Raw genomic sequence first — 20,481 nt, forward strand, 5'->3', positions numbered from 1 at the left:
CTTGTGTTTTTTGTCGCTAAAGACCCGATGATCCGTCCTTCCGTCGCCGGACCTCCCGTCGCTTCTTCCCGTGTCCGCTTCCCCGACCACCAAACGCCAATTGTCGTGTAGGCATACACACATTACGCAAGATCGTAACATTGATAGCGCCGATACACATCTATTTATTAAATGGAGTAGTAGTGGCTTTATATGGACTATTTTACTACGTCTGGTAGATTGATTGGTGTGTTTATGTCAGTCATCATGAAGACCCGTTCATGCTGATGTGCCAATTATTTCGCTCGTTGTGACACTTCCTCCCGAAGGGCATTCCATCATCAGAGAGAGCCGTCTTCCGCCATCGCCGAGCCGCGTTCTGATTTCTCCGGTGCAGGAACTCGGCGTCGCGTCTACGGCTAGAAAAGGTCCCTTAAAAAGGGCCTATTCCAGTGAAGGGGTGATAAAGACGCGATTTGTTGCCGGAAATGAGGGCGCGGTCGTTCGAATGTCCATCAAAATTGAGAGGAGGGCCATCTCTGAAATAGATTTGCCATCGGCGTCGGCGCACACCGTCGGACGAACTTCACCGTCGCGACGCCGTGATGCTTCATCCATCCGTTTGATGCTTCGCCATCTTGCCTGCAATCTTCTAAATGGCCATCGCGATAAAACTCACCGGCCGGGATCATCCCGGGTGCTTCAATTATGACGGAATCTTGAGGCTAATTGAAGGGAACAGCCGTAAAGACACCGTTTCCACCTACACCGTTTAAAAAAGAAACCCCGGTATCGATTGGACACCTCGGACCTGTGTTTCCTTTTTACTATTGCTTTTGACGACTCACTCGTAAATAGCTTGTAATAAAGTGGGCATAAATCTGGTGGATATGGTGGATGGAGTATTGTAGTAAAACGTGGCAGTCATTCGCGGCCAGAGCGGTTGAAGATGGCCGTAAAAAGCACAATAACTCGAGTGCGGAGCTAGCGACATCTCTATACGCACGTCATATTTATGGCCGCGATTGAATCCCGCCGAGCCATGTCTACAAATTTCGCCGGCCGTTTCTTTCCGAATAAATTGCTCTATTTGTGTACGTCTTCAACAAATTAAAAACGTTTTCAACCGTCTACCGTCTTCTAAACAGAACTTAGTGGACGGAAAACGTCTAAAAACTATAGAAAGAACCGGTTGACCACCGCGGTACGCCGACTGTTCTTTCATCCAGACCACGGATGATATTTTATTAATGAAAATGGGTTAGCTGATGGCCAGCCGGCGGAATTGAAGAAACGGACACAGCAGTTTAATATCGGAGTGGTTACAAAACGAAAAAGGAAAATACATACACTGAAATGGGGATGAAATCCGCATGGCGAACCGTGTTATTCCATTACTTTACCGATCCAATCTTTTTTGGAGACCTTACTGCAATTTTGATTATTGCCGCACAATTTAAGACCCAATTTAATGAAAGCAAGGTGCAATTTTGCGCGAGGTCACTCCACTTCGTCTTTCGCTATTTCCAACCTTTGTTAACGAAAACTCATTCTGCAAAACTACACAAATCCAGTCCTTCACGGATTCGTCAACACGTAACTTATTCGAACCGAAAAAAGAAATTTCTACCCAGATCATTGTAACTTTAAACTTTATTATTTTCGTAATGAAAATCAGACAAATTTTGGTTGGGGTTTTATCGTCTACACGGTGTTCTTAAAATATTTATAAAATTTCGGAACAATTAGTCTATTGCTTTTGGAAATTGTCTTAAAGAAAATCGCTAACGGACGACCGACAACAGGCATAAAAATTAAAACAATTTATTTATTAAAATAATTGAAATCCTGGAGGCAAGCATGGATGGTTTTTCTGAAAAATTGTGAGTAGAGTATAATTATCTGTGAATCAAAAAAGATAGATACTTCCTGCAACACCGTGGCGGCATAATAAACAGCGAACTCACACTCTCTGGTATTTGCCTCTCTTCTCTGAATTTATGAGATGAAACAACCTTCTGGTGCAAATTATGTCAAAGTGATGTCAATTTGTCAGGTAAATGATTTATCTCTACTTTGATGTAGTGCATACCCCATTCGCTCTTTAGCCGTCAATCAGTTGTCCTGATTTTCGTACATCAAGGGTCTTATGTACCAGTTTTACAAGAGTTTTTGGCTGATGCGTTATTTTTAAAAACTCGAGTGTAAGTCACCTAACTAGTATCATAAATTGCGTAGTCGTACCATTGCTTTTTTTGAGTTTATTGAATAAGTTTTTTGCGACATTTAACGCAATTGCAGCTGACAGTATTTGCGATTTAAGATTAATTAATAATTACTGTGTAATTTATGTTAATAGTGCAATGAATGTGCATTGATTTCAAGTTTGTTTACTTATTAGTTAATTGGCGATAATTAATTTAGAAAGAGTTGTCTGTATTGTCCAAGTATGGAGTTGTGTGATTTGACCACGTATAAATTCTGGTTCGCAAATCTCGTTTGAAAGAGCAGTTAAAAAAATTGGCAGTAGTGGAAGGGAGCAAAAATGACAAATCGCCGCATTCTCACCGCTGTTATATTTTTACAGCTTCAAACGAAGAGAGAAAATAATAGAGCACCCTGACAGGAAAACAAGTGTGCTTGAAAAATCGTATTGGCAGTTGTATTTTTTGGCCCATTTTGAATGAGATCACAAGATTCCTTTGCCATTCATGATGTGTAAAAGATTTCGCCTCGTCACGAGATAAAATCCGCGCCGTATACATTTTAGTGCGTTTATAGAATTCATTCAGTCCGGACATAAACTATATAGCAGCTAAGTACGGAAAAAGAGAAACCGTTACGTTGGTACTTTTGTTTTATTGCCGATCGTACATTAAAATCTGTCATAAAACCTTACAAAAATGGATTTGTCACAGTTATATTGGTACTTTTACGAGCGGCAGCCGTGACACGGGTTATCTCAGCCCATGAACTCTCCCAGCAAGGTCACACTAGCCCGACCCATCGCCCAGTGTCTTTTAAAAAACCCGTTGTTTGTGTGAAATTTCACTTTCATAAAACCGAGAGGAACGGTAGTGGGATGTTAAATTTGAAATATGAGTGCGCGTCGACGATATATGTGTCGCTATGGAGGTCGGTCGAGGCCTCCTTGATTTACGTACTAGACGTGGACTTGTTGTCGTAGGTCGCGACCGCATATACAGGTCGTCGTGATAATTTCGCACCGACGCACGGTATAGTGTTTCGTTGTTTCTCGGCCGCTGCGATGGTCAATTACGAATCGCGTTCAAAAACACGTCCGTAATTAATTAAAGCCGCTCGCGCCAATTAACGATGCGCGCCACGAGAACACTGTCACTCGCGCAAATTGTGATAAATCATTACCGGTAAATCAAACGTTATTACTGTCGCTTTTTAACGGGCCTTCGACCCGACGTCGCGTTCGGTTTTTACAAGTTGGCAACGCTCAAACGTTGACACACTGCTCCATTGCCAAATCTTTAAATCAGATTTAAATGTCGCCGTTTGATCTCCATCCGGACGAATGTCAGATACATTTTTGCGATAGCGACTCTCGGCGTGGATGGTCGGGTTCAGCCAAGACAAATTAATGAGGAAAACGTCCAGAGCTGGCCCCAATTTCGGGATTGGGGCTGCCCTTGCCAGGACGGATCCCAAAAAATTAGAAATGAGTTGAAGTTTGAGCAAAATTGGCGGGGTCGACTAAATCTGTACTAACTGCATGACAGTTTTGTCAATGCTTGCTTTGATCAATGTACGAAATTTCACTTGGAAGAGGGTTTTAAAAGGGAGACAGAGAATGTCGTATTCTGTCAATGTTAAAGCTCTAAAACGAGCTCCAATAAGAGCCGTTTATGGCCCTAAAACACATGAAATCGACGGCTATGGGGAGCACCAACAGATGCCTATACAGGGTGATTCAGAGGAATAATGAGCCTAGACAGGATTGCAGATCAGCAACATTAAACAATTAATTAATGCAATATTTACTTAAAATTGTGTCCACCCTGTCTTGCACGAGCTGATATCCCAAAATGCCCCTTTCACCCGCATTAAAACATCTGGGATAAGGGAAGTATTATAGGGACTCACTTTATTTTCCAAATCTTCAGTGGTTAAACTTTTGAGTAACTCTTTCTTTAACTGCGTCCCATAGAAAGTCGAAAGGCACAATATCTGGACTTCTAGGAGGTTTGTAAGAGATTTCACAATCCACTTATGAGAAAGGCCATATCAAGTCAATTCCGCACCCTTCTATGATAATGCGCAGGCGCCATAATTTTTTTTTATTACCAAATTAACATTTTGAGTAGTAATGGGATCGTTCCATATGAAAACACCAAATTTGAATAAAAAAGCACGATTTTTGATTTTGATGAAAAAAATTGAGGATCATATTTTAGGTAACCGGTATGAAAAACCGTCATTTACTGATTTATTATAATTGAGTTCGTCGACCGACTCCCTACTTTTACGTTTTCACGACCCTTCATGATTCCTAGACACCGAAGAAATCGGTCCCCCGTTTCCGTGTGTCTGTCTGTCTACTGCTGTTTGTCCAGATTTTTATTTGACAGATAATCTCCGAAACTACTAGACCGATTGTTGTCATATTGTGAACGTATATTAAGAATATCATGTAATTTAGGTAAAACGCTAACCCATACGTGATGACAAGCTAGACGGGGTTACAAATTAAATGGTGTCAGGTGTGGGATAATTTGGAAATTCTAGGTAAGCATGGGATGACCTCATAAACTATTATTCAACAGAAATGCCATCTGCGATTTTCTGAAAAATTCCCATCAGAAAATAGGATGACTGCCTCTAATAAACGCGGGCCAATGGCATGTTTTGTACGTGTTACAGGACTATATGTATTTTCTGAAAATTTTAAATTTGTATTTTTTCTCAACATAATGATTTCAGGGGCTGAAATAGGCTATTTTTTAAAGTTTACAAATTTCAAATATTTTTTCCTCCAAGAAAATGATGGTCCAGAAACTTAAAATTTCATTTATTTTCTATTGTATGAGTACTAAGCCTGAAAAAAATCAGCTCTCTCAGTTCAAAAGGGTTGAAACAGGAGACAGCTGAAAGTCATCAAAATCGGCAAATTATAACGAAGTTTCACTAGCCCACTATTCATTAGTGCTTGTTCAAATATGGTACCTATATTTACTATTGAAAGTAAACCCTTCTTAGGCAATAGAATAAATTTATGTATAATCATTTAAATATACTTACGTGTTACAGAAAAAAAAGTTTTAGCACAGCCAATACACAACTACAAAACTCTAATGTTTGCCGATCCAAAAAAATAAATCATGGTTTTTCAAATTTAGTTGCCTAAAAATCATGTGGTGTTTTCATATGAAATTAGTGTAAACAAATTCCTAAAAATAATTTGGTCCCATTATTCCAAAATTTTGCCTTGTCCAAAAAAAGAACCAAATAGTAAAGCTGGTGAATAAAATTTTTATGTTCAAATTATATTAGTTTTTTCACATTTTAGTCTGTGATAATTAGGGAGATTCAGAAGTAGATAGCTGTCAAAACTTAATGACTCTTATGGTGTTGTCAATATATTTTCACAATGTATTATCCCCATTATGAACACATTTATTATGAAATTTTAAATGTAACCTGTCCACAACTTCTTTTTTAAGCAGTTTATTGTCATATATTTTGTATATTTTGTTGAAATTTTACGTATTTTAAAAAATCCATATTTCAGTTATTTATGGAAATTTTGGAACGCGGTTTTCACTGTACCGAACATTTCATGCAGAAAACGTAGCGACTGGCCTTATATTATTGATCAATTCTACGAAACCTCGCAAAATGTATTTTAGGTTGTATTTTCGGCTTGGTTGGGCTCATTGTTACTCATGAATCGCCCGTATTATAGGCAGTTCTGTTAGATTTAGACTGCAGAACAAAAATGGCTTATCTCCACATTGTTGCCGTTGTCAAATACGTGTCGATACTTCGAATTCTGGTAACGATTGACAACTAATTTTTGCCTTAATTCATTTTTTCAAAGAATTTTTACCACTCTTCCAAAAGATTTTTTTCTTTAACGAAACCGTAAATATTCCTTATCAAATAAGAGCTAAACAATTTGAATAAACAAGCAAAAACCGGTGGTCCAGTCCAGGAAACCCATGCCTTGCACGCCTCAACTTTCCTTTGTGCTCCCTCCAGCCGTCAAAACGCCGCAAACTTTCCCCCGTTTGCACGTATGAAGCGGTCTTACGAATTACAAACCCCTGATAATAATGTCTTCCTGTTTGAAATACGTCTGAGCATTCATTTCCACGATCCACCTTGTATCGATTGCCTCAGAATCGCACATACGTCAAATTGGGTTTTGGACAGACTCAGCATTTTCGGGTTGGCTGATGGCGGGAGCGGGTCAGTAAAAGGGTGGATTCGCTGTGGAGATTTTGATTTACGAATAGAATCGACATCGGATGCATGTCTGAAGGGGCGCACGAGAACCAATGGGAGAAGAGAGCGATGCTGCGGCGAATTCAGCCAACTCGCTAACGCCCCCGCGAAACTTGCAATTCTCAAATACGACGAGGCGGGAACAATGATGATGGTGAAACGGAGGAAACCTTGGTTGGGTTTTGGGAATTTTTTGTTTGGGTGAAGAAGTTGAGGCAGCAATGGAGATTTTTTTGAGATGCGGAAAAGTGCTTTTGTCGCTTATTACGAAGCAAATTGCTGTCTTTAGATGATTAAGATTATATGGCTTTTTTCGTTTTTATCTACTTATCTTTGTGTAAAATTAAACTTATTTATGGCTCTTTGGTCTATCATAATCGCACGTTCCCCACTGATGCACTGAGCATCAATTCCAGTGGAAATCAAATTAATTTTTATTTAAGTTTTGGATTCTGAACACTGGAAACTGGCACGACGAACGATTATAAAATTAGTGTTTTGATACCCAAATATCAAGTTTCAGTTTCAGTGAACATTTTCAGGCCACGAAAACAACAATTTGAAAAACTATAGTACATTTAGTGCATGGTTCACATTCATACCATCAAACGTGAAAGAAAACTGCACACACAAATTTTGCCTCCTCTTCAAAATCAACACAATACTACGAACATTTTTCACCAAACATAGTTCATGCAACGCTAAAGCACGAAATTAAAAAATCAGTTCTCACAATGAACGTCGCACTGACCCAGCTAAAGTTAATTATACCGAGCATTATCTTAAGCAAGCCTGCAAATTTGATCTACACCAAAAATGCCATTTAAATTCAAATTTAAACGGAAATTCATTTGAATTACTCGGTATCATAAATTACCTTGTTCCTATTAAAATTTTACAGAAGCATTGAATGGAAACACGGATTAAAAATGTACGTATACGTAAACAATTCGTAAACAACAACTAGACACAGCGGAGTCATGATTTTGATAATTATCTCACATTTAAGCAGCCAGAGTGAGCACAGACACGTAACGTGGAAGATTTTGGAATAATTGAACACTGAATTGAAATATTATACTCCTATAAAATTTTTTATTTCATTAATTAACTGCAGTTATGTGTTGTCTAAACCAATTTATTTTTTGCCATTGCTCTGTCGTATCAAGTGCGGTTTACTCACTTAGGAAAATAATTATCAAACGCAGCTGTCAATTTTACAGTGATATGAATGAGTATGGCAAAAACCTTATTATGGTAATAAGATATAAAATGATTAATTCATTGTAAGGAATATCAAAAGCAATCCGAACGTATTGTTTATTAAAATTTTAATTAAAACTTGATTAATTAATTATAGTGTGTTGTACCGTATACAGGCTGTTTCAGAAATATTATAGAATTAATCTTGCACCAACACGAAAGCCTAATTCAGTGCTTAGCCAGAAACTAAATCCGTGTTGAGGACATATTATACAAATAACATCCGGCAAATCTCTTTATCCATAAACCTGCTACTGTTTACAAAAAAATGGGATAATTAATTTATCGAGTGCCCATTCTGGAAAAATAAATCCTTACCAATACACACGGTGCGTGACGGGAGGATATAAACATCAAAATTTGACATCAAATTATGTTAATTTAGCCATCATTTAGGATTATAAGGTAATGGATGTGTACGGATCTGTGTGTTTGCTTGGCAAATGCTCATATGCAACAAAGCAAACGAAGCAGAGATTAATAAAAAAAATTAGCTCGATATGGTCGGTTTTTGGGTGATGGTTTGAAATTCAAATAATCCTAATCAGTGTTTTGTTATGGGAGCAGTAAACGTCGATGCAAAGGTTCGAAGAAATAGTTTGTTGTTATCTTTACGTCTTTCGATTTTACAGCTCTTCGAACACGGCGTTTTGTATTTTAAGATGGGTCTATTAATTGTCGAAGGAAGTCTAGAAGAATCGGTAATTATCAATAAAAGTCGACCGGTTAATTTTAATAGGTTGTGTCGGCGCGCCACCTATCAGTAAAGCTTTTAATTAAAGAGGAGAGTGTTCAATGTATCGTAAACCACACGCAATTTAGATAAATAATTATAACAATTATTAAGCGTACGTCATCGAAAACGAGATATATAATAAGAAGTACTCGATTTAATAAGACGCCATAAAAAGAAGAATACAGCTCTCGAGAAAATTCTGCGTCATTAATAATTAAAGACTAGGATGAGTCGGTGCAATTTCCATTTCTATTTGGCTTTTAATAGGCTCAATTTAAATTAATTACAAATAAAGAAGGTTGTACTGGGAAAACAACTATGAAGATATCTTCGATAGCTCGGCATATAAGCAAGCGGTGCTTGTCGGGCTGGGTTTTTACTCGCCATTTGCCAGTTTTTTCGCGGACATTTACATTTCTCGATTTTTAGCGGAACTTTAAGTAATGACATCAATTACACATCGAAATCGTTTCAAATTATTTATATATGTCGCCGCGAACCTGCAATTAGTCGCGGCCATCTTTTATCGGGCTTGTCGCAAAATTAAGATAATAACGTCAACGATTTCTCAGCTATTCGCCAATTCTGTGTCGATACAGATGGCGGTTTATCGACTAAATGAGAACCTGTCAATATCTGTCCCTAATGATGTTTGTCAACATCACATTTTCATTTTGGTTACATTCAAACTAGATGCTAAGGAATGATAGGCTCCAGATTTTAAAAGCTGTTAACGATTTCACCGTTTTTGGAGCAACGGTGAAAAAGCGCTTTCGGTTGTTGTAGATTAGTTTTGTTTTCAAACTTGAATATATCGGAGTTTAAAAGAAGAGTTCTTATCTATTCCTCTGAATAAAGGTTTACACGAACAAACTGTTAAATAAAATAGCGCACATTTTTCAAGGCGCAAACTGCGACTGAAAAATCGTTCTTTTTTCACACGAAACACTAAAAAGAAATACGTATTTTATATAATTTTAATAGTAGTTACTACGCAAATTTGAGGTGACGTTATCGATTTTTTAGTGGGGATGATCAGATTAATTTTGGTTAGTGTTTTACTATCCACACGATATTGCTAAAATACATATAAAATTTCATAACAATTAGTCCGGTCAAACAGGGAGATTTCGTCCGTAAAAGTAAAGATTTAGCTCACCTACTCGGAACGTCTCATCCCCACCATCTCGTAAAACTTCGCCCCCAATTACTGCTTCAGGTGTCCGAAAACAAACCCGAAAATCATCCATCGCTTGTCCAATTTCCTGGAGACGCTGCCCCATCAAAACCTCAAATTCCGGTCGGAGACGAGCTGGTAAATGCAATCCGGACTTGTAATAACGCATTTAGCGACCACCCGTTGAGCGGAGAGTAAGGCCTAGACAGTAATCCCTCGGAACGATGGTAATGAAAGTGGGGCATCATCTATGTGCTTGTGTGCTCCATACTCGCAGGATATTTCGAGGGTCCTCTCTTTATTGCCTCGACTGTATGCCGGGGGCGCTATTGACTGAACCTGAAACACCGTCATCTGTTTACCATCGATTACCGTTCGCCTACACGAAACGGCCTGTCATTGCCGTTTGTTCCTTTTCGACGCCGGCTTCCGGAGGAATGACGACGCACTAGAAGACTGTTCGTGGCGTGTTTTGCACTTAATTTGCACAGATAGCGGCCGCCCACCGGGCCCCCTGACCCCATTACTCCGAATATATGGATGCGGGGTTCCACTCCGTTCAAGAATCTAATGTTCACTAACTTGATAACTGTGTGATCAGTCAGTTCGGTTTTGTAATTGTAATTGGCAGAATTAAGTGCGGAAAATAGGTTTCTGGTAAATCGACTAACAAATGGTTTGGTCCTTCGAGCCGGATTAGATTCATTTCCGATAACGAAGGGTGAAACTATTTAGGAATTCGTAGAAATTTATTTTGTCCTAGGACAGATATAAAAGTGTTTTTTCAAATACTCTTGCCCTTGCATTTTAATATCCTTCAAGTGTAAAATACGTGAAGATAAAATATTATCAAATAAACGCATAATGTAGTGTCAAATTGAAATTTAGATAATCTACATGGTAGTTTTGTTAAATATAATTAATTCCGTTTTAATTTTCAAGACTATTGGCAATACTTGAAGCACGTTATTACAGATTTCATTCCGGTAAAGTAAGTAGAAGTGGTTTAATTACAGTGAGTGAAACTTTCGTCAAAATCATTTCGTTTCAAACACAGTTCAAAAACATAGAACTTATTAGCAACATTTTTAATTGGTATTTTTAAAATTACGTTTTCGTTACTATACTCACAACTAATGTAGAAAGACACGGATTGGATGTGAGGGCTTTGAAAAGGAATCGAAAACTGAAGGTGCTAGGCGTTGAAAGATTGCAGGATTTTGATTGTAGTAGCAATTGCCACCTGTGCAAACAGTACTAAACCAGAAGCACAAGTTCGCTATTGTTGGATATATATGGGTTGGGTTAGAAGATTATTACTCAATTGAGTGATAGGCGACATCATAGTTTTATAAAATGGTGGAAATATATTAAGGTAAATTACTTAATTATAGAAGGGTGTGTATCATCATTGATGTCTTGTCAGAAAGTGAGGTTAGGATTACTGTTGGATTCGGTTAAGTTGACTTTAAAAGGATTGTTTTCAAGTCAAGATTACCAACAATGTGTCACCATTGGAAATTAATTAGTTGATATATGAAACACACTATTTATTACCTACATTAGTTTTGTTAATAATTAAATGTTTTTGTGTTTTTGCTTTTGGTCATGCATGTTGTATGTAAATTAGATACACCGATGTGCATTGTTGCTGCAATATTTTTACATTTATTAAAATTAGAAAATTATCTATTAATCTCCATTTGTGCGATTAACGTAGCGAATTATCGGTGCATTTTCATGATGGTGTTATTAATGCTACATTATGTCTCGTTTGACAAGATCCTGTCATTGTTAATTATTTGAAAATACGTTGCAATGTAACGTTCCTCAAAAGCATTGGCCATTATTATAAATATAACGCCTACAAGTGTGGTTCGAAATTATGTACACCTTTGTACCATTCCCACTCACATTTAAGTTGGTAAAATGCAGCTACATATTTTAATAACCTGCCACGTATTTCAAAACTTGTCGAAATTTTTATCCACAAATATCTAACTCGGTGATAAGATAGGAAAATTATTTTCGCCGTCGCGTCGGTAAAGAGAACAAAATTATCACAGATGGAGCGTGTTAGATTTATTTTATTAATTAGATAAGTGCAATTAATATCGCAATCGACATTTTATCACTAATATTTCACGCGCATACTATAAAAAAAAATTCAGTTTCACAATTGCCGATGCGTGGGTGTATAACAAAATAAATATATACCCGAATTGAAAAACTGATCTCTGAAACACCAGTAAATGTTTATATTGTTCAGGTTTTGCGTAGAAATCAGCCATAAGATAGGCATTTATTTGTGTGCGAAGTACCATTACGAATTGAAATTGCTGTGAATTAGTCATTTCACAATCCATCGGTTCTTATTTAAGCAAGAATAAAATTTATAACATGCGAATGTTTTTAGAATCATTAAGGTCCGCGTTTAGTTCTTCCGTGATGAAACTCTTTGTTTACTACAATAAAGTAAAAAATTTGCCAAGACTTAGAACTATTCAAGTTTTTATAAATAACCCAAGACACAATAAGCCGACGAAAATATCAGGGAAATTAATTTGGCAACCGGATTTGAGGTATAAATAAAAAATACAAATAAATAAATTTAAATTATTATGAGATGAAATCGCAATGTTCGCACTTTTTGGCGTTTTGTCAGTCCACAAACGCCAAATCAGCGTCAAACTGGCCTATTTATGAATTACCCCGGTAGTGCTGAAGTTAAATAAACGACGAATAAACGCTGTGATAAAAAATTAATGGGTAAGTGTAAGTTTTGCGATCTAAAAACGAAATTGTCTTCCGGACAATGCACAATAAGGTGACGAAGATGGGGATTTTTAGCATTCTTGCCTCTAAATAAATTAACTAGAATGTGAATCATACAAGTAGGTGTATCTCATCTCGCTTTATTTCTACGATACAGGAAAGATTTACGCAGGAATTTATCCAGAGATATGTTTTGGTGACACATGTTACAAAAGTCAAGTAGAGAACAATTTGTGTTATCATAGCAGAAAAATAAATTTTGTTTAAAATTACGAAACAAACTTCCACGGTGAGGTCATCATTTTATTATATTTCCACTTTATGCAGATTTTGATTTCCAGAAAATGACTGCTCACAACTATGAATATTTATGACTACTTTCATTAAAATTAAAATGAGCAGGAAATTATTGATCCCACATAAGTATGTTAGAACAGTGCATGTATGAAGAAAATTAGTGTCATAAATCTTGTTCTTGTAGATAATTTTCAGATTTGAGAATAAAAAAAAATATCGAGAACAATAACAGCGTCAAAATTTTTGTGACACTAAATCAAGCCTGAATGTTTTTGATTGCATTGTATGATGTGAAATTACGAACTCATTCCTGCTGCCATGATGAAACTAATCACCTGTGTGATTAAATATACTCCCGACAATTACCAAGAGTTGAAACCCAAGCTCAACGTTGAATTGGACTCGAATAAACGACCCTTGGTATCGACAGAAACAGTTAGTTGTTGCAAAACATTCGTACAATGCATACACGCATTCTGAAAATTGTTGGAATAACTTTTCCCAACGAATTTTTATCAAAAATACAGTCAACAGTTCGTGGCATTCCAGAACGTCAATGCGTAATAGCAGGACCGGATTGCAATCGAAGGGTGCCCTTGCCTTGCTTTTTTATGATTGAATATTAATGGGTACTTGTGTATCAAGGCCATAAAGAAGAACTTTTTCGACCGATGCGAAGGTCTCTTTGACACAATGTTTTTTGGGCGACCACACAGTGGCTGTTTTCGTTTTGTAGGAAAAGCACTGCAGATTTCATAAAAACCAAAGTTCTGCTTTGCTCCTCTACTAATAAAAAAATAGTCATAACTATATTCTTCAGAACGGGTGGACGAAAAATAAGTTTTTGGCATCTGAGTACAAAAAGTGACATATCAGTCCAAAAAAGTGACATGTGAATCCAAAAAGTAATTTTGACAATTTAGTACAAAAAAGTGACACTTCGTGGACGTGATTGGGGAATGTCTTTAAACGATGAAAAAAGGAAAAGGTTAAATTGAATTTAAGATCTTCATAACTTTTTATTATTAAATATGTTTTAATTATTCATACTACAAAGAAAAAAATTCGAAAAAAGTTATGTTCTATCAGTTTGTTCTAAGAAAACACTTTTGAGACCGAACTCTAGGATAGACAGTTATTTGAAAAAAAAAAAATAAATAAATAAATAAATATATTTAGTTGTTTTTGTTGTCACTCAGGTGGTGAATTAGTGAAATACGATTTTTAGTTTATCTAATACTGTGAGCACAATTAAAATCGAGAAAATTTTCCACACAAATATTGACCAGTCTGACTTTTAAACAATAACCAATGCAATTATGAAGTCTGGTGAGCAATTCCTAGGTAAGCTTATTTATTATGACTGTTTTAAGCGGGCGGCAATGACCACCGGAAGGAACTCTCACAAATAAACTTACTTATTCCAACAATGAGACGTTTCCCAGACTTCATAATTCCGATAGTTACCGCTTTAAAGTGGCCAGAATTTACATGGAAAAATACGAATCAAATTCTGAAATTTTAGCAAAGCAAAAGGTTAAATTCAAACTATCTCTAGCTGTTTGTGTACAGTTGGTTATTCTGATTCAAAGGTTTATAAAATACAAATTTTTATGCAAACCACTTCGAGTAGGTATATACTTCAAGTCGAGCATGAACTTATACTCGATTTTAAGCATGTTATCTTGTTTGATGTTGACTCTACTGAGATTAAGTGATCTCGACGGGAACGTAGTGTTTTAGTTTTGAAAATTTTGTACAAAACCGGGACCAGAAAAGCACTCAAATAATGAATAAATAATTTCACATTTTTTTACGTAGAATTACAATGGTTAAAAAAATGTAAAATAGAGATTATTATTAATCTACACGTAGATTTACTTCATATTCAACTTTTTGAAATGATCACATCAATATTTGAGTAGGTATAAATATAAAAGTACTAATTTTAATATGCAGAAAATATTGCTAAATATAAGATTACTTTGGAGCAATAATTTTAAGAAAATTTGATACGTCGTTACTTTTTGAGACATTTTACTGTAATTTAATTTAATACCTAAAAATCAAACACTATCTATAAATTTTACTTTTATGTGCTCTTACTCTAAAATATTTTTTTGTAGTTTAATGAAATTACGAAATCTTATGTAATCAGAAAACATAAAATTATAATATGTACACTAACTGTTAAATCAGGTAAGTGTGCAATGCTGATACACATTTCAAGTGAGATTGATTTAGCAACGTTTGAATAAGTTCATCAATTTTATGGAGAGGATGAATGGACAAATTTTGATCAGTTTTGCACCATATCACGATAATTTTAAGCAGCACTTGAAATTTCCAAGTAAATCAGTTTGGTCGTTCAGTGATCGTTATCTTCCCAGTAACAAAAAATGAAGACAGTAAACTTGCGTTTCCGTGTTCTACCATTGGCGAAACTACAAAAAGCCAAATTTGTAATATCTACAGTTGATAAAAATAACAAATTGTGTAAAGATTATGTCTGTTTTCAAAAGTATTGAAGCGACATAAAATAATTAATTTGGTAAAGTTTATTAAATAAGAACAAAAAATTAGAAAAAATTAGAAAACTAGAGCAGAAATTTAAAAAATCACACGGTGTTACCACAATTGTCCCTAATAAGTGTATGAAATTTATATAAATTAATACTAATGTATTTGCTTGAATCAGTTTATACATTATTCGTTCTACATATATACTTGGACTATACCAAGTCTTCCCATTTTTGCACACTTCGTTAACGATATTAGCCCATACGTTTTCAGTGGGATTAAAATCAGGACTTGGGGCAGGCTATAACAATTTTATTTTCATTGTAAACCATTCTTTAAAGGACTTCAGAGACATGAAGGGATGCATTATCTCCTGAAAAATGACTTTATTTTTGTTAAACAAAAGTGTGTATGTGGTTTAAGATGCACTTCTAGGAGAAATAAATGCCAAAGTGCTCGTTCTTACGCTATTAAACGTCCCAAATAGTCCCAGCGGATCGTGCTAGTAGTATCTAAATCCATCGGATCAATCAATGTTAATTTTTTCATTAGAAAACACTGTAATTTTACATTTGTTGTGAAAACAAAAAAAATCTCGTTTAGTTCGTGGAGTCAATTCCACACTTTTCTCGCCCATTTCCACACTGTTTTGGATGTTGTTAACCGGTCTCTTCCCCTATAGCCGTGAAGCTTAAACCCTGATCATAATATGCCTCGATTTGGCCCTTTTCGCGATCAGTTAAATCCGTGATAATTTCGTGAATGTCAAAATTTTGTAAGCAAGAGTAACACCACGTTTAAATTATCGAACGACGCTATTAAAGAAATTATCCTAATTTTTAAGACTAAAAAGTATTCAAAAACGACATCTTAATAACTTTTTTTTGCTCCCCACAGTATAGCAAATTTTTGCTTCGCCATCGAAAAATAGAACCCAATTTGTAACTATTCCCGGTCCCAACATACCCAAATGTCGAAAGAACGCGCGACCACGGTCCCGTCGCCCGACGCTGCCTCCCCCAGCGGCGCTCTTGATTTCGTCCCATCCTCGATGCACCAGCTCGGATCGATCAAATAATCCGAGTGCCCGCCGCCCATCCTAACCGTTGTCGTTATTTTTTGCAGGCAAATGGTGTCCGAGGCGAGAATGGTCGTCGCCTCCAGACGCTCGGGCCGCCAACGACGCTGCGCGAAGAGGCGTCCTTTACTCCTCCGTCTTCCTCGGCAGTCCCGGTGAGTAGCAACGCCAGCAGCGGCGGCTCGGTCCCCCACCCGCGCCGCCGCGACCGTGGAAGGGGAAGCGTTGCCATGGCGACGGCCGCATTCCCGCCTCGCAGCCATGGCAACGGCGTGCGCGTGCGCCGCGCAACGGCAGTGGCGCGTTGCGGCGAAATGGCGAAGTTGCGGGAGGCGCGCGAACGCGGCGAGGAGGACCTCCAGATGCACACACACATGCACGCACACGCAGTGTGTGTGTGTGTGTGTTGGCATTTTCATTCGCTGGGGGCAGTCGGGGATCCTACAATTCGCGGATAATGAGTGATGAACGTCATTATGATGTCAGTGCATTATAATTTCCGCTGGCTGATTGGGAATGAGATATGGACGCACCTTCGGCGAATGAGGTCGCCTTGTGTTTCGTATGTACCTGAGGATGAGTAATAGGAAGGGTTCGCGCGGCCGGAATGGGTATCACCACGAAAGGCAGGACGAAAACAATGAATCGATTACGTAACGAGGTTTTGCGTTGCCCACGGCTGAGCCCGGAAAAGGATAAATAATGCTGGGAAAATGCGAAAAGTGCTAAATTATACATACTTTGATGTTTGGAAATTCGGCCGTTAATATATGAGTGACGGATTTTCAGATTACATTATACACCCCATGGCAGTTCGGTGGTCTAAACATTAGAGAAATATTTTGCAAAGATACACAAATAGGACTCTCTGAAGTTGCTTCTAATGCTCTTATTTTGCTAAATAATATTTGAAAAATCCTTTCAACAAAAAAAAAAAAATTAAGAGCCCAAAAAGCAGCCATAAATTTAGTATTTCCTTAATTTAGAACAAGATATCAAATTGTCTCCTTAAATTATAACAATTCTTCACGCCTTCAATTACACTTTGGTATTCAAGGGTCCGCTATCGGTCCCACTTTATTTTTAATGTATATTAACGACCTATTTATGCTTTTACAACTTATTTTTCACTCAGTCAAGACAAACAAGTTAGTGAATAGTTTGGTACTTAGTTACATGATAATCTAGGATTAGTGGTTTCCCAAAAATCGTTTCTTCACTTGTATTACACACACAATGCAACTCCGTATTTACGTGGCCTGTCTACAAACTGATAACATTCATTTTAAAATATTTTCTTCTATTATGTAGGCACGTAGTTACCCAAACAAAACATTTTATAAGCACGGCACAGACTCGTATAACTGTGTCTATAATCTAAACGATTTTTCTCACGTTGACGTGATGATAGATAACTAGTATACTAATAACTGTGATTAAGTAGATAATAACAGTTAACAATATTTGCATTTCTAAGTAGATAAGTTATTGACACACCAAAAGGTGCCATTCAAAAAAGGTTTATCGTGTTTAAAACGAATCTTTTCAAAAAGCGAATTAAGGGATTTAAGTAATGCACCAGATTTTGGAAAAATGGCTCGACTAGTTGAAATCGGGATTATTTTTAATTGAATGGGATTAAAAACATTGTTAATTAAGTATTGTTTAAATGGTAGTACTTAGCAAGGGTCAAAAACACAGACATGTACGTACTTAGACCATGCAAATAAAACGCTTGCTATTATTCAAGCAAGAAATTTAGTCTAGTAAACAAAATTGGTGTGAATAATGAGGTGATTATGATGCATTGAGCACATTTTTGTCATTTTGCATTAATTCGTTTTATAGCCGTCAACAAGTCCCGTTTTAGTAAACGATACACTGTGGTTCGTTTCAAAAACTCCACAAAATCCTTAATTTAGCAACGTCAAGGAAGATTCTGTTACGATCAATGTTAAGGTTCAAGACCTGTTTTTTATATGGGTTTTAGTGTCAGTTTTACACCAGGTTGCACATGCTTTAAATAAACATGCAATACAATTTTTTATTTTTATTACCACACTGTAAATTAGGAACCGGAAAAAGCTTAAAACTGCTCTAAGTATATTACCGTTTATCGGATTACTTAATTTTTGGTTTAAGTTTTCCAGCAACATTACCCAGAAAACAAATAATAACGACGACGAAATCAGATACAAGATAATTGACATTTCAGATGCCAAAACTCCTCCTACTTTTCTTAACCGCAGAATCAACTAGGCAATCTTCGCAATGAACCATAATAACGACAGCCATTAATGTAGTCTAAAGTTGATTGAACTCCCTAACAACAATGATTTTAAAAGATTGATTATATTTCTACTTAAGCTAACAAGTTTTTTCTGCCGTCACGTACGAGGATAATAAATACTATTAGCCACAATTTGGTCGACAATGGCATATCGCAGGTAGCAAACGGGCAACAAATAACAAGGAAAATAGAATTTTGACACCTTTCTAAGGGGTGTTAATATTCATTTTTTTTTATAAAATTTTAACATCAAAATTATAGCCAAGTCGTTTTCTGTACTTCCAGATCATAGTGTTAATGTTTTTCGACCCCAAATTTATGAGATCAATATTAACGTGATGTTTGTCGTTTTGCATACACTAGTTGTGGGCAGAAATTCGGCGGGGAAAGCTGCATTTAGTAAACGAAATTGTTATAATAATAACCCGACTTTCTTTTTTAAAAATAACGGTGCCATTTTTATCTCCATGATGCAGATATTTTTACCGCACCATATAAGGAATATATAATTACGAAAAATTATACTTTTTTTCTGACAGCTGTGGTATATATCGCATACACAGCTCTGGCAATGTTTTATTTGAAAACTTGGTTAATGTGTGATAGAGTTATAAAGACACGTCATGTAGCACACCAACAAGGTCAAAGGTTCATTTAGGTTTTTGTGTTGGACCATTCGAACTAAGTCAAACAAGGCGGCACAAGAACACAAACTGACATTTGCTATTATCTTTACTGACCATTAGGCGACCATTTGCCGTGTCCCGAATCACATACCGTGGAATTCCCTTTTAAGAATTTAGTTAAGTAATACACAATGAATTAATTCAATCTCGTCGTGTAGTTCCGATGAAGATTTTTTTCACCTCATAGAAACAAACCTGGTGATTTCGTGGAATACAATTTTTCCTTCAACACCAGTGGAATATTGAACAAAAACAAATTTATGCAAAAGTTCAAACCTTTAAGCAACACAGGCGCCAAATTAACACATCTGTCCTTGACATTTATTTACAAAGCTGCAGAAAATCAATTTTAGTCAAATCGTACCATTTGCCTATATAGCGTGATTTTCGAAAATGCGGCATTTTGCACGTCGAAAGCAACGCCCCGTATATGCCCGTGTAGTAACGTGAGAACGCTCCCGCCCATGAAGCCTCGTATCAAAGTCGGCGTTGCAATTTGCCGGTGTGACCCTGCAGGTCACCTGGTGGTAAAGCCAAGAGAGTTCGTCCGTTTCGAACGACGAACAGCGTCCTATCCCTGATTGGACCATCCATCAAGTCGGTGCCGTAATTGGTTCCCATGAAGGCTCGACCGGACCGTCACGTGGAGCCGAGAGGTAATTGTTACCTTGGAAACGACGGTCCATCACTCAACCAGCGCGCCCCCAAAATCTCATTTCGAGAAAACAGCCCCGTGCTTCGCTAATTACCCCCCGAGAACCACCACCGCCACGCCGACCGATCCCACGCACCCGCACCAAACAAACAACAAACGATGCCACGTGCGTCGCGACGTCGACGTCGATACGCGAAAACGTCTGCCCGTGACAGCAGCGAGATTAAGAGGCTCGCAACCTACCACAAGTATGCCGGGCCCCGGGCCAATTATGCACGAGTATGCAATGGTGGTGTCTTTTTTCGAATCTGGACCTGATGGCGCGATGCACGAAATATGCACAGGGGAAACTGGTGGAGTCACGTTCGCCGTTTTGACTTCTCGGTCGCTATCAAAATGTATTTATTCATCCCTTGTAGTACGGTGATGACGTCATGTAAGATAATTTAAATTATTATGAGTTTGAAGTCACCGTGGAAGCAATCCTTGTTCGATAAATTTTCGATCGTTAAGGTTAACGGTCGTTAGTGAAACTATTCAGTAATGGT

The 20,481-nt window shown here is 37.2% G+C and overlaps 1 protein-coding gene across 3 annotated transcripts in view; it reads left to right on the plus strand.

Moving 5' to 3' along the window:
• LOC135133931 (homeobox protein homothorax) overlaps positions 1-20,481 on the plus strand; it is a 173,875-nt gene that overhangs the window by 117,388 nt on the left and 36,006 nt on the right. For all 3 annotated transcript variants that reach the window (XM_064062492.1, XM_064062494.1, XM_064062493.1), the window contains one exon: positions 16,350-16,457. In XM_064062492.1, coding sequence (XP_063918562.1) covers positions 16,350-16,457 — 108 coding nt within the window. The remainder of the gene's footprint in view (positions 1-16,349; positions 16,458-20,481) is intronic.

This window comes from Zophobas morio, unplaced genomic scaffold (genome assembly GCF_036711695.1).
Source record: "Zophobas morio isolate AGI-343-1 ecotype UQ-CSIRO unplaced genomic scaffold, CSIRO_AGI_Zmor_V1 ptg000023l, whole genome shotgun sequence".
Lineage (NCBI taxonomy): Eukaryota > Metazoa > Arthropoda > Insecta > Coleoptera > Tenebrionidae > Zophobas > Zophobas morio.